Here is a 13,581-nt window from a genome sequence, read left to right as displayed (position 1 = left end):
AAGAGCTTGTTCTCTTCAGCTTATTTTGAGTTTACTTCAGCTCAGCTCCAATAAGTTCAGTTCAGTTCAATTCTTAACTTAATTTCCTTCTCTCATAAAATATTCAGTTCATTTCAGCTCTAGTAAGTTCCGTTCAACTCACTTCAATTAATCTCCCCCTCAAGTGATAAGCTTGTAGGGAGGAAATTAGGGTGTACATAAGTGGTATTAGAACCCGGGTGTGGCCCAAATTTTAGGTCTATTGTTTAGTGGAGCATTTGTTCATGTTCTAGAAGCTTCCTAATACATGTAGCATGGTTGATATTGTTCCTCATTTCTCTAGATTTTTCTACTAGCTTGTATCATGCAAGCCACTAAAAATATTTAGATAATTTTTTATATTGGAAGTAACTAGAAACATGGTTCGAGAATTTTCTAGAACATTATGGATATAAGAATGGTGAAGGAGTTTTTAGAATCTTCCGGCCATTTCTTCAATGCTCCATCTACAATTAAAAATATAGGACGTGGACATCCAATCATCATATATATATACACACACAAAACCATACCACACACAGAAGCCTTGTATGTTCTAAAAGAGTAAGCACTGTTTGTTCAACTTCCCTTTGGATACTATGACTCTGTATTTATCTTTTTCTACATTTTGAAGCCTCGCAATAACCTACAATATAGGTTTCGAAATAACAAATTGCAAGCACCCTTGATTACTCTTCTGTATGAGATGTCTGCATAAAATTATGCCATCCACCAAATAAAATGAGCTTATTTCCAATTAAACTCACTAAATATGTGATAAGATTATCATCTAATCCATTTTCTTCGTTAACCAGATCAGCTTACTAAAGCTCTTTAATTTCAGTGTTCTTTATTATCAATCGAAAAATAAAATAAATTAGAAATAAAAATGAAAAATAATAATCAATTATCAATCTGGAAGTAACTTAAAATTTGATGCAAACTATAAAAGGACAAAGTGTGTATTTTAGATCAAACACAAAAAATTAAATTTAAAAAATTTCTCAAATTAACAATGAAACTGAAAAAAAAGGCAACAAAAAAAATTAAAAATTAAACCTTTATTGTTTTACATCGAACTTGTTGTCATACCTCCATCTTCTTCCATCTTCTCGATCTCCTATTGTGAACAGGAGTGTTTGATCAACAGGAAATAGTGGACCTCATCCAAATGATGATGCTTCATCCTTTGAGCCAATTTGCGGTTCGAAATCACCCATTTACGCTTTGTTTATCCATATTCGCATGTTATTGGCAGCGATTACTGCATCATAATCACACATATTTTCTCCTAAAATCAATTGTTTTATTCTAAATTAAAAATTTGGGAAAATCGAAAATTAGGTCTAACGTATAACGAAATCTAAAAATATAGAAAAAAATACACCTAAATCTATGAAATTGAAACAACTATTTCATGAGAAATGTACTTGTTCGACAGTAGAAGGTTTCAAGAAATGGGCACCTCGATTTTGGTTCCAATTGAAAAAAAATTCAATAACTCGAAGAAATGGGTAGCTCTAATTTGCATCCAATTTGATAATCTTTTGATTTCCAACTTGATAATCTGAAAAAATAAGCAAACTCATAAAATCAAAAGAGGATTCTAGGGTTAGGGTTTTAGGGCATAAATATAATTTTTGTGTTTCAAGAATTTGCCACTCTAATGTTGAATCTGTTTTAGGAATTAGGGTTTGAATTGATGTTGATCGAAAGAGGGAAAATTGTTTTGATTGAGGTGAGAAAAGCAGTGTACGCTTCAATGGAATGAAAGAGGTGAGAAAAAAAAATATAAAGCAATAGGGCAAAAAAGACATTTCAGTATTAATTTTCAATAGTGAATTGCGCCTTATCTCTAAAAATCCACTATTTTATGTACTACTCTTTGTAAGTTTTTAAAATAGATCGATTTAGATTTTGAAGAACCGTTGAATTGTATTAAATACTATTCTTAAACTTTTAAATTATATGGCATTAGAATATTTATTTATTTTTTTAATATTTATTTTTTACTCAGATTAGATTTTAATAAATGACACTGAGAACAATTTAGGAAGTACGAGAAAAAATAACACAAAGGAAATAAGAAATGGGAAAGCTAGTTAGACAAAATTTATACATCTATCTGTATATTATACTAAATACTAAAAGACAAGCGTCTCAATGTGAGGATGACAAATGTCACTCTTTCATTGGCTTATCTTAAGTATTAAATATATCTATATAATTACTGTTTACATATTCAAGCATAGTTATTTTTGTTAAACTTCAAATAATAAAAGCAAGTTTCTATACATGCATAAGATTTTCATGATTTCCTAACATAAATATTGATTTAATTTTTTTATAATAAATATATACTTTCCAATACTACAAATAATTCATAAAGTCTTTCCAATCTTTATTTATAGTCAAGTTAAATAATCTATCTATCTATCTATCTATCTATCTATCTATCTATCTATCTATCTATCTATCTATCTATCTATCTATCTATCTATCTATCTATCTATCTATCTATCTATCTATCTATCTATCTATCTGTATTATACTAAAAGACAAGCACCTCGATGTGAGGATGACAAATGTCACTCTCTCATTGACTTATCTTAAGTATTAAATATATCTATATAATTACTGTTTACATATTCAAGCATAGTTATTTTTGTTAAACTTTAAATAATAAAAGCAAGTTTCTATATATGAATAAGATTTTCATGATTTTCTAACATAAATATTGATTTAATTTTTTTATAATAAATATATACGTTCCAACACTACAAATAATCCATAAAGTCTTTCCAATATTTATTTATAGTCAAATTAAAGAATAATAACTAATTTGAAGCAATATGATTAAAGTGGCTTAATTAAGGAAACAAATATTTCATATTTTGAAAGGCTAATATTTTTTTTTTATGAAAATTAAATAAATCGATAAGAATTTAGTTTGACGTCAATTATGAAATCAATACAAACATTTAAAAAAAATCAGATGTACAATAAAATATTGTGCACCTATTATAAAAGCTACCCTGTAATGAATGAAAGTTATTTATGCTTTATTGATAAAAGTTACCCAAAATAGTCTACAATTATCCTAAATTCAATTCAAGTAATCGGATGAATACAAAATTTTTTGATAAAGATACAAAATAGTGTAAAAATTACTTTTATCGTTTGTTTTGCTCCTTGACAAATACTGAATGCTGAGCCAAAATGTTGTCTTGGAAAAAAATACATAATCTTGAACATAAATTTAATTTTAATCGACCTTTCATTTTCTATACAATGTCTTTTACAATGACCTTTTGTTTTTCTTGCATTAAAAATAAAAATAAAAATAAACTGAACCAATAACCAATCAAAACAAGAAGAATAAAAGTTAAATTGAATTAGACATTTGACGGAAAAGGGATAGATATAAAATGTATTATAACCATTACTCGCGTTTTAAATTGTAATATTCGTATTAACAATGCTATTACTTATGAATTTTTTTTTAGAAAAACTAACATTTTGATTTTAAAATCGTGCATTGCTCATGTACTATGCTAGATATACAACAATCATGTGCAATAATTTATGTTGTTTTATACATAATAATATTTTTACTATAATAGTATGTGTATATAATATAATATTTTTTATAATATAAAAAAGTATATGTATATATAATATAATATTTTATAACACGTGTCCTCCATACAAAGTGTTTGGTTGTTGGTGTAGTGGTGATTGAGACTACACTTGGTAGGGAGGACCTGTGTTCGCTCCCCGCAACAACAATCGGAAAGGGAGTGGAACCTAATAACCTAGAACAGATCCTCAAATCTAGATTAGCCCAAAGGGTGAACCGGATAGAACACCCAAAACTCAATACATATATGACGGGAATTAACTTATCCTTTATCTATCTTATACAAAACTCCAAAGTCTAAATTTTTTTTTCAAAATATAATAATAACATTTGTAAATTTTAGTTAATATGAAAGATATAAACCTATCAAAATGTATATATAGTTAAATTGTTTAATAACTTATATCGAATGCGTAGTTTTATTAAAATTATTTGCATGTAATCATTAAATGTGTTGGATGTTGCATGTGTAGCTATGCAATGTCCAAAACTTTAGTTGAGTGACTTTGATTTAGTGATTGTACGGTAAAAAGATATTGACTTCGATCTTGAAACCTAATAGTCTAATAAATTCTAAATAGAAAAATTAAAACAAAAGGAAAGGAAATGAAAATAGTAAATGGCTTTAAATATTGAAATAAACATAACCTTTTAAATCAATTTAGCGAATTCAAGAGACAATTTTAAGGCTTTTAAAATTAAATGGGGGAAAATATATTTAAAAAGAACATTTTTAGATATATAAATGTTCATGCACTATTATAAGAGTTTTGTTAACCATTTTATAATTAAGGTAGGGATAAATCTTAGTAATATATACTCCGTATATTTTATTTATATAAAATTATCAGTATCCATACCTATATACGAAGTATTTGTGTTGTATACTATATTTAATCAGCTATTGGTTATATATATGACTATTACATAATATATAGTTTTTGGCACAATGCTTAACTAAGGAAAATATATGTTCTGGTAGGTCAAATATAAGGTTATTATTGTGTCTATAGATTTAACGAGTGAGACGGGTAAATAAAACATGTATATATTAGATTGATTGTAGCTACTGATGCGGATGGTATGATAAGAAATTTTTAGTTTTTTCTCAACGGGAGATATAAATAAATTAGTCCACTTCTTATATAGCTATGTGGAGTATTATTCTTTTATTTTTCAATTAATAAAATAACATTATAAAAAATTAAAAGAAATTCAAATAACATAAAATACTATTCAAATAACGTTCCTTAATTTTTTTTTTGACCATTAGTAACCAAGTCCTTTAATAGTAAATGAATTACCTTTGTTTTTATTTTTATTTTTCCTACGGGTTTAATAGTTTGATTTATAAACCGTGCATCGCACGGGCACTATGCTAGTTAAATAACTAAATGATAAATAAATCAACAAAATCGTACAATCAACCGGGAAATTTTATATGAGTAATAATAACACGCCGTGAGATCGGCGCAACCGCACATAGTCCCAATGGCCCAATTTATAAAATCGCACATGAATTCGAAATTCTTTACCGCGTTTGATAACGGTGTATTACGAAGTATCATTTTTGTTTTTCAAGATGATGAAATTATATTTTCAAAATATTTATTCTACTTTCACAAGTTATTACTTCTGGTCTATAGACAAGTTTTGTACCAATACGATTATATCTAACTACGAGATGAAGCCGATTTGTTTGAATTTATAATAATTATTATTATTATTATTATTTTGTATTTTTGTACTAAAATTTGTTACATATTTAGATAAAACATCTAATATCAAAAGATAATATTTTATACTTAATTAATTAAAACTTAAAAATATCATTCGCCAATTTTGCTTGCGTGGCATTTGAATTATTAAATTCAAAAAAAATAAATAAATAAATTAATAATCACTTATTTAATTGGCTACAACTAAAATTTATAATCTTACATTGTGTGCTAAGAAAATTACTACCGCTGTTTTTTACTCCCTCCGTTTTTCAGTACTTGCTCCATTTTGCTTTTACAATATTTATTTCATATTCTCTCTCCTCTAATTTTCTTCACTACTTTTGCTTTTTACAATTTTTTATTTTTCCACCTACTCTACTACGTTCATATTTTATTATTTTCTCTGATTTCTCCTAAAACTCCGCGCATAAAAAAATGAAGCAAGTATTTAAAAATAGAGGGAGTACTAGTTAACACGTTTTAGCTTTAGCATTGTTCACACACCTCCTTTTGACCATATTTTGTGATTTATATGTAAGAGCAAGTTTAAGACATATGCTTAAGACTTTTCACATTTTTCATCAAAAATCTCAAGCTGTCTCAAGTTAAGTCTTGAAATTCGAATACTCAACTTAAGACTTGAGATTGAGACCCACTTCACCCCCTCACTTTTAGTTTTATAATTTTGTTTTTATTTTTTATTTTTTATTTTTTATTTTTTAATTTTTATTTTAACACTTTTCTACGTATAATATGTCAAATATTTAAGTCTTAGGGCTAAAGTGATAAATTTGTGTAAAGGCCTGTTCTCATTGACTGAACTGAGCTGAACTGAACTGAACTAAACCGAACTGAACTGAACTGAGCTAAACTGAACTGAACTGAACTAAACTGAACTGAAATGAACTGAAATGAATATTTTATAAGAGAAGGAAATTAGGAGCTGAATTGAACTGAATATTTTATAAGAGAAGGAAATTAGGAGCTGAACTGAACTGAATTGAATTTCAACGTAAGAGAACAGACCCTAAGTCTTAACAAGAATTTGATGACATCATTTCAATGGGTACCACCAAAAATAATGTCACATCCAAATTTTAAAACTTGGGGCTAAACTTGCTCTAAGGTAAAATATATTCAAGTAAGATTTTGTTAGATTCGTCACAATGTATATTTTCAAAATATCAAATTTTTATAATTTTTTCGTATCGGTAATTAAGGATATTAATGATTTAATTTATGAATTGACAAATGTGACTAAAAAAAACATGTCAATAATTAAAAACCAAAAAATGAAAAAAGTATTTTAAAACCATTATATACTGCGGAGATGGAGGGGATAGAAAAATAAGAATTGAATAAGTTTGATTGATTGATTGAAAATTTGAAAGATATCAATACGGGTATATGAGGTCCAAATGCGGTCGGAATGAAACCCAAATTCAAATCAAATTTCTCACCCTCTTTCTAAAACACTGTATTTAGAGCGAGAAACTAAATCAAATTAAAAAATTGAAAACTTTTTCTTATTTTAATTAAATTCACGCGTTAGTCACCAGAAAATCCGTGTTCCAGTATAATTTTTTAGTGATATCTTCTCCTTCATTAAGACAACAAGAGTTTAAGAGAGAGAAAGTTTAGTGAGAGAAAGTGAACCCCTTCTTCCGCCTTGCTTTAAGGTTTTTTCCGATCAGGCGCATATTAGTCTTACTAGAGTCACGCTTCTTTGCTAACTTACGCTGGTGTTGCAGCATTACTTTTTGTTTCTCTCTCCATTTTATGCCTCATTTTGCTGCTAGGTATTGTTACTCTTACCACCATTTTCACCCTCTTTTCTTTCGTTTTTCTTGTTTTTTGAAAAAGATTGGATTTTTATCATCTGGGTTACTTGATTGATTGTTCTTTTCATCTGGGTATTTGATTATTTGGTAAAAGATTAAATTGATTTTGTTGGGTATTTTTTTTGCTCTAGGTTTATGTGTGATAGTGAGGTTCAGCTGATGTTTTGGGGTTTTGTGGGTTGAAATTTAAAGCTGATAAATTGATTGATTATTTGGGGTTTTAATTTGTGTTATTAGGGTTTTATAATCCAAAATGGGTGATACAGAAAGGGGTAATATTGATATGATGCATAGACTTCAAAATCCATTTGGGGCTTTATCAAGAACAAGTAATCATCTTGATGTAGCTCAATTGAATATATCCCAAATCCGACCTCCTTTACCTCAAAATTCCCAGAATTTGCAAAATTTCAACTCTGAAAATGGTAAAAGATCAGGGATACCACCATCTCACCCTCCTATGCCACCCCTGTCACCCTATTCACAAATCCCAGTTACTAGAACAGGTTCTCGGCACTCAGGTTCACAGAATTTCTGTCGTGGACCGTCTCATTCGCGATCGTTGTCGCAACCGGCCTTTTTTATGAATGATTCGTTGCCCCCTTTGAGTCCGTCGCCTTACCAAAACTCTACTTCCCCTACTAGTGCTCCTGATAGTACTAATTTGTCCAATGGTTCGTTGGAGAATCGTGATGGCGGTGGCAATTCGTTGTTGCCACCGTCTGGCAGGGGTAATTCAGCTCATATCACTGAGGGACTGCCACCAAGGAAATTGCATAGGCGTTCTATAAGTGATATTCCTTTTGGTTTTGATAGTATATTTCAATCATCTCCGCCGCCATCACCAATGGTATCTCCTAATCCAAGAGGAGGTCATGGTGATTTGGAGAGGACTTTGTCTAGTGGAGAGTTTGTGACTTCAACCAAGCCTGCACAGTTAGTTAAGAAGGAGTCTAGTTGGGATAAGACGCGAGATGGTAATGTAGAAGGTGAAGTTGTAGATGATATCCTTTCCGCGTATATGGATCTGGACAACATTGATACCATGAATTCTTCCGGGACTGATGACAAGTATTGTAATGAAAATCGAGATGATTTGGATAGTCGAGCTAGTGGGTCCAAGACGAATGGATGTGAAAGTAGTGATAATGAAGCTGAAAGCAGTGTGAATGAGAGTGGAAGCAGTGGACAAAGACCAATGATTGGTGAACGAAAGAGGGGTTCCGTAGGTGAGGCTGCACCATCTAGACACTACAGAAGTATTTCGATGGACAGTTTCATAGGGAATATGAATTTTGGTGACGAATCTCCAAAGCTACCTCCTTCTCCGAGTACTGGTGTTGCTCAGCTTTCTCTTAAGGATCCTGAAAATGGAAATTCCAGTGCATTCAGTTTGGAATTTGGTAACGGAGAGTTTACTGGGGCTGAACTGAAGAAGATAATGGCAAATGAGAAGTTAGCTGAGATTGCTTTAACGGACCCTAAACGTGCCAAAAGGTATCCTCTACCGTGTTCATGTATGGTTTTGTTTCAAGGCGGTGATGATTTGAGATCATTGCTTATTCAGATTTGTGTTGTATATGTTCCGTTTCAGGATTTTGGCAAATCGTCAGTCAGCTGCTCGCTCAAAGGAGCGGAAAATGAGATACATATCAGAATTGGAACACAAAGTTCAAACTTTACAAAATGAAGCCACAACTTTGTCTGCACAGCTTACATTATTGCAGGTACTGAGAATACTGGTTTAGAAATGTGCACTCGTTTGCATATGGTTCGTGTGGCCTTAATCAAAGTTTTGTTTTGTGAACAGAGGGATTCTTCCGGACTTTCCAGCCAAAACAATGAGCTGAAGTTTCGTCTACAAGCGATGGAGCAACAAGCTCAGCTTCGTGAGGGTATGATTACCAATTTTGAAATGATAGCAGTAAGAGTTAATGTGGATATGGCTGTTTCTGAAAGCAGTTTGCTCTATAAGTTATTGGGATTGTTATTTGTTAGTCTATATTTGCATCAATATGATACGTAGTAATTATTTAACTATTCCTGTAGTGTCTTTGGTCTAGGAGTTGTTTTTAATCATCGTATCTTTGTTAATTTGAACTAATCCCCCTCCTCCCTATTTAATAACTAAAGGATTAAAAAGGTAAGAAATTGAAAAGAAAGACTGAATTACAGGTTGGTGTTAAACTGTTAATTCTAAATATGCTTATATTCTGGATAACTTTGCATCATTGGTAGTTAATTCATTTATTTGGCGATCTTTAAAGGATTTATCTGCTCGAAGTAGTATGTATAGCATCAAATCTAATGTGATTTTGATATATTTGGCAGCTCTAAATGAAGCATTAACAGCAGAAATCCAACGCCTAAAGGTAGCCACAGGAGAGCTGAGTGCCGAGTCTATATCCAAGAGTTTTGGGCAGCAGCTTTTTGTCAATCCTCAAATGTACCAGCAGCAGCAGCAGCAACCCAACCAAAACAACCCTAATAAGTTACAGTCCAATCCACTACAGGAGCAGCCAAAAGCACAAGACTCGAACAATGGTGGAAATTCAAAGAGTGAATCAAAGCAATAATGGTTATCCTTGAGATAGGTTTGTGTTCAGTGCCTCGCTTAGCTATCTTTAGTCAACGTTGGCTCAGTTGGCTCAATCATTGATCTGTAGTTTGCTCTTTCTGCATTAATTTATCTATTTCACATCAACATAGAAACGTAAACTTCAAAGTAAATTAGCTGTAGATTCATTTTGCATAGAGTTACTAAATCATACATTCTATTTACCTTATCTAGGAACATGCATGTCAAAGCAAAGAATTTGTTTTTAGACATAAGTTGCTACACAACTATCTGTACAATAGAGTAGTTTTTTAATGTACGGGTGCTTTGGTTGCAATCGGGTGCCATAATGTGGGATTTTCCAGTTACTTTTTTTGCAGTTAAACTCAAATTTATTGTGTATGAAATGGATCAAAAACTTGTTTCATTGTGCTAAATTAGCCTACTGATATACTATACGTTCATGATTTAATTGATAAACCATTACCCTTTTACCCCAACATGACACTGTTTAGGGGTTCTAAACTCACGTATCTCCCGACAATAGAGAGGTTGTTTTCAATTGACCCTTGATCTGAACTACATAGATCATAGTGATATTTTATCTCGAAAACCACGTGGCAATATGTGATAGAGATATGCAAGATTGTAGGATGTTTAATGGTAGTAGGTAACGAATTATCAAACTTGTATGTGAATATAAGTTTGATCAGAAATTATAGATGAGCAAAGATATTATTATTATTATTGCAGATTTATGTAAGTAGGACCAATTTGCAGGGGTGGAAGGTGATGACACATTATTATGGGACTTTGGACGAGAAGAAACACAATGAAGTCTTTGTCTAAATTATGGACCCACATTTCTTGAAAATACTCCACAAAAGATATTTTATATTTTATTTATATTTCTATAAAAATAATTATATTCCATCAATATTTTTCAACCTCTGCAACAAGAAAAGTCTACATCAAAATGTTGAGGTGGTGAAATATTATGGTGCAATGGCCTCAATTATTGGTTTGTTTCGTGTAACATAACATAGCATAACATGGTCTCTTTAATTTGTGTCACGAGAATACGAGATTCATGACTAAGAAAAACACCCTTATTTCTTTATTATTAGTTACTAATAAAGCTAATTATGTATATGTCTTAGATCTTATCTACTTTACGAGAGTTCTATTATATGTGAACATTTTTACATATAATTGGATGTTATCTTGATAGTGTTTACTTTCTCTTAAAAGTCTTGAGGAAATTGTCTTCTTTGCCTTTTCTTTTCTTTTGTTAGTTTGTTTCTTATGCCTTTTATGGTTTTTAGAGTTGCGTGATACGAAATACTTATTTAGGTATGTTAACACGTTTTGTGTGAGTTAACTTAACGGATATTACATAGGAGTTGAGATTAAAGTAAGTGAACCTTGCCTAAGTCATTTCCCTTTGTGACTTTTTATACACCTATTCGGAGAAGAAAAAAAGATAATAAAATCAGTATTTTAAATATGAAGTAATTTTTATTAATTTATAAGTATTTAACTTGATGTGCTTTCTTTTGTAAAAAATAAATAGATAAATAAATAAAAACTTGATGTGCTTTCTTTGAAATCAGTAAATAGTCCAAGGACTTGATACTTTAATTTGGCTATGTTACCATGACCTACGTTTTAGCTCAAGTTATCTTAGTTATCATAATCGCTAATCTTTTAGCCTTAGCTATCTTAGCTACTACCTCTATTTCTTATTATGTGCAATAAATGAATATTTTATACCTCACAAATACCATATTTCAATTGTACATAATGAGTAGAGGTAGTATTACTTATTATGATGACTATTTTGAATTTTAATGTATAGATTCAAGTCTCAAATTATCACCCTTTTGGTCATTTCAACAAATTATTAGACTAGTTTTTAAAAATAATTTAAATTTTATGAAGTGAGGTGATGAAGTATTGACGTGTTGATTTGCAAAAGGAAGAGTTAAAAACTCAAAAGTATTACTTCGTATATTTTACAATTAACAAGCTTTCATTCCTATTTAACGGTCGGCCTTTTTCATTAATTTGGGTAGGGCTTTTCATCCAAACTCACATACACTGTCTAAATGCCCACAAATAAAAATGGGAAATATGAAACAGAAATATTATAGGGAATAATCAAGCCCAAATGTTTCATCAATCTCCAAGATAAGAAATATGAGGGATTAATCCATCCAAAATCATTTGAAACATAAATTTTGGATATTACTTAATGTTTCGGGTGAAAACAATGGGACCTTGCCGAAAGTCCGAAGATATGGCTGAAGACTGAACTCGGTCCAAGTAATGCTGGGTCGAGGGTTTCCTGCATAGCAAACACACGTAAACTGGCCTTGGGGGTTGCACCGAGGAAGGCCCCTCCAATGCCGAAGTCAAACAGTGTTTAGAGAGAGAAAGCTATGCAAGAGTATTAATTGCTTGAGGCTATATATGAATGAATGATAAATGGTGTAATTGAAGGCTTTTATACCTTAGCATAATAAGGAGGAGTGGGCTTGGAGTCATATGGGTTGACCATGATGACTTGGGCCGTTGACTTGAGGTTGATCTGGCATTATGGGAGGCTTGAGTCTTGACCTTGACTTGGATTGAATCATTTATGGACCAGGCCCAATTAGGCTTAATTGGACCCAAACACTTAATAATGCTTGAAAAACGAAAGTGATGAACGTTCCTTATGCTCGCTACTAAGTCTACTATAGCGATTAACGAAGTTGGTGTAAAATATGTTAAATTGTCTTTTAAGTTGTGAAGTGATTGTGCTTTCAAGGATTAATGCAAAATTGCAGAGCAAGTATGATAATGGAGCCAGAATGAACAAAATATATGTGCCTTTTACTGCATGTATATACAGTCATACACATAGAAGAAATACTGGTGATGTGCAAATACTACTTAGCTTGAGGGAGCGATTTTCCTAAAACATACACAAATTTCTTTGGATTGCAAGCCTTACTCTCTGCCCAAAAGTCGAGTGCAAGGCTCTGTGGTAGTAAAACCAACTGATAACTTGATAAGCTAGCATTATACTTCGTATTACAGAAATACAAATGCAAGTTCGGATTATACAATTAATTATACGCACAGTTCGAATGCAACTGATAAGGCTGCAGTTATGGAAACTCTTACAAAGTGTAGCAGTGAAATACAACAACAATACCCAAAAAAAAAAAAGTGAAAGTTTTGTCAGAAGTGGGATTAGAACCCACGCCCTCTTTCGAAGACCAGAACTTGAGTCTGGCGCCTTAGACCACTCGGCCATCCTGACTGATGAATGGCTTTAACCCCTTTTTTTAACCTATATTCCATATTTAGATGATTCCAACAAGATTTCACATGTACATGTTTTTCCTGATATATAATTTATAACAGATGGTAAAAAAAAGAGTGGTAACTAGTGTCAAATTTAAAGCGGGCCAAGTAAAAAAGAACAAAGGAAGTTCAAAACGGTGCCGTTTGAACCCTCTCCTCCATCAATTTGACAATTTTTTTTTTATTTTTACTAAAAAAAAAACACAAAATTGTTTTTTACTATTTGCTGTCAAAAACCTAATGAAAATTTTTAAATTCTTCGATTTTCGTGCCAAACACATGGTCTTTAGAGGTTTGGGGGGCATTTTGATTCTTGAGTTCAATTTGAGGTCAGAATTGACAAAAAAAATGATCGAAAATGCTTTCTTTTGCGTGTTTAAAAATACTTTAATTTGCGTGAAATACGCAAAAAGATTCATTTCCGATTATTTTTTGTAAATTCTAACCTTA

General features: G+C 31.3%; 1 protein-coding gene and 1 non-coding gene across 3 annotated transcripts; one reads left to right on the top strand and one right to left on the bottom strand.

Moving 5' to 3' along the window:
- The first annotated feature begins 6,816 nt into the window (after window positions 1-6,816).
- On the top strand, window positions 6,817-10,214 carry LOC110705199 (transcription factor VIP1-like). 2 transcript variants are annotated; one of them, XM_021883054.1, is made up of 5 exons: window positions 6,817-7,178; window positions 7,458-8,717; window positions 8,815-8,947; window positions 9,031-9,115; window positions 9,552-10,214. In XM_021883054.1, exons 2-5 carry the CDS (start codon window positions 7,474-7,476, stop codon window positions 9,794-9,796), a joined length of 1,707 nt encoding a protein of 568 aa, XP_021738746.1. In that variant the 5' UTR covers window positions 6,817-7,178; window positions 7,458-7,473; the 3' UTR covers window positions 9,797-10,214. The 2 variants fall into 2 exon arrangements, with proteins under 2 accessions (XP_021738746.1, XP_021738745.1); XM_021883053.1 differs by having other exon boundaries at window positions 7,352-8,717.
- Window positions 10,215-13,003: 2,789 nt separating this feature from the next.
- TRNAL-CAA lies at window positions 13,004-13,087 on the bottom strand. The gene has a single exon. It is a non-coding gene; the product is annotated as a tRNA-Leu (tRNA).
- Between the last annotated feature and the right edge of the window lie 494 nt (window positions 13,088-13,581).

The sequence above is a fragment of the Chenopodium quinoa genome, unplaced genomic scaffold (genome assembly GCF_001683475.1).
Source record: "Chenopodium quinoa cultivar QQ74 unplaced genomic scaffold, ASM168347v1, whole genome shotgun sequence".
Classification (NCBI taxonomy): Eukaryota; Viridiplantae; Streptophyta; class Magnoliopsida; order Caryophyllales; family Amaranthaceae; genus Chenopodium; species Chenopodium quinoa.
Note: the sequence above shows the minus strand (reverse complement) of the source record. Positions and strands in the feature narration are given on the sequence as shown.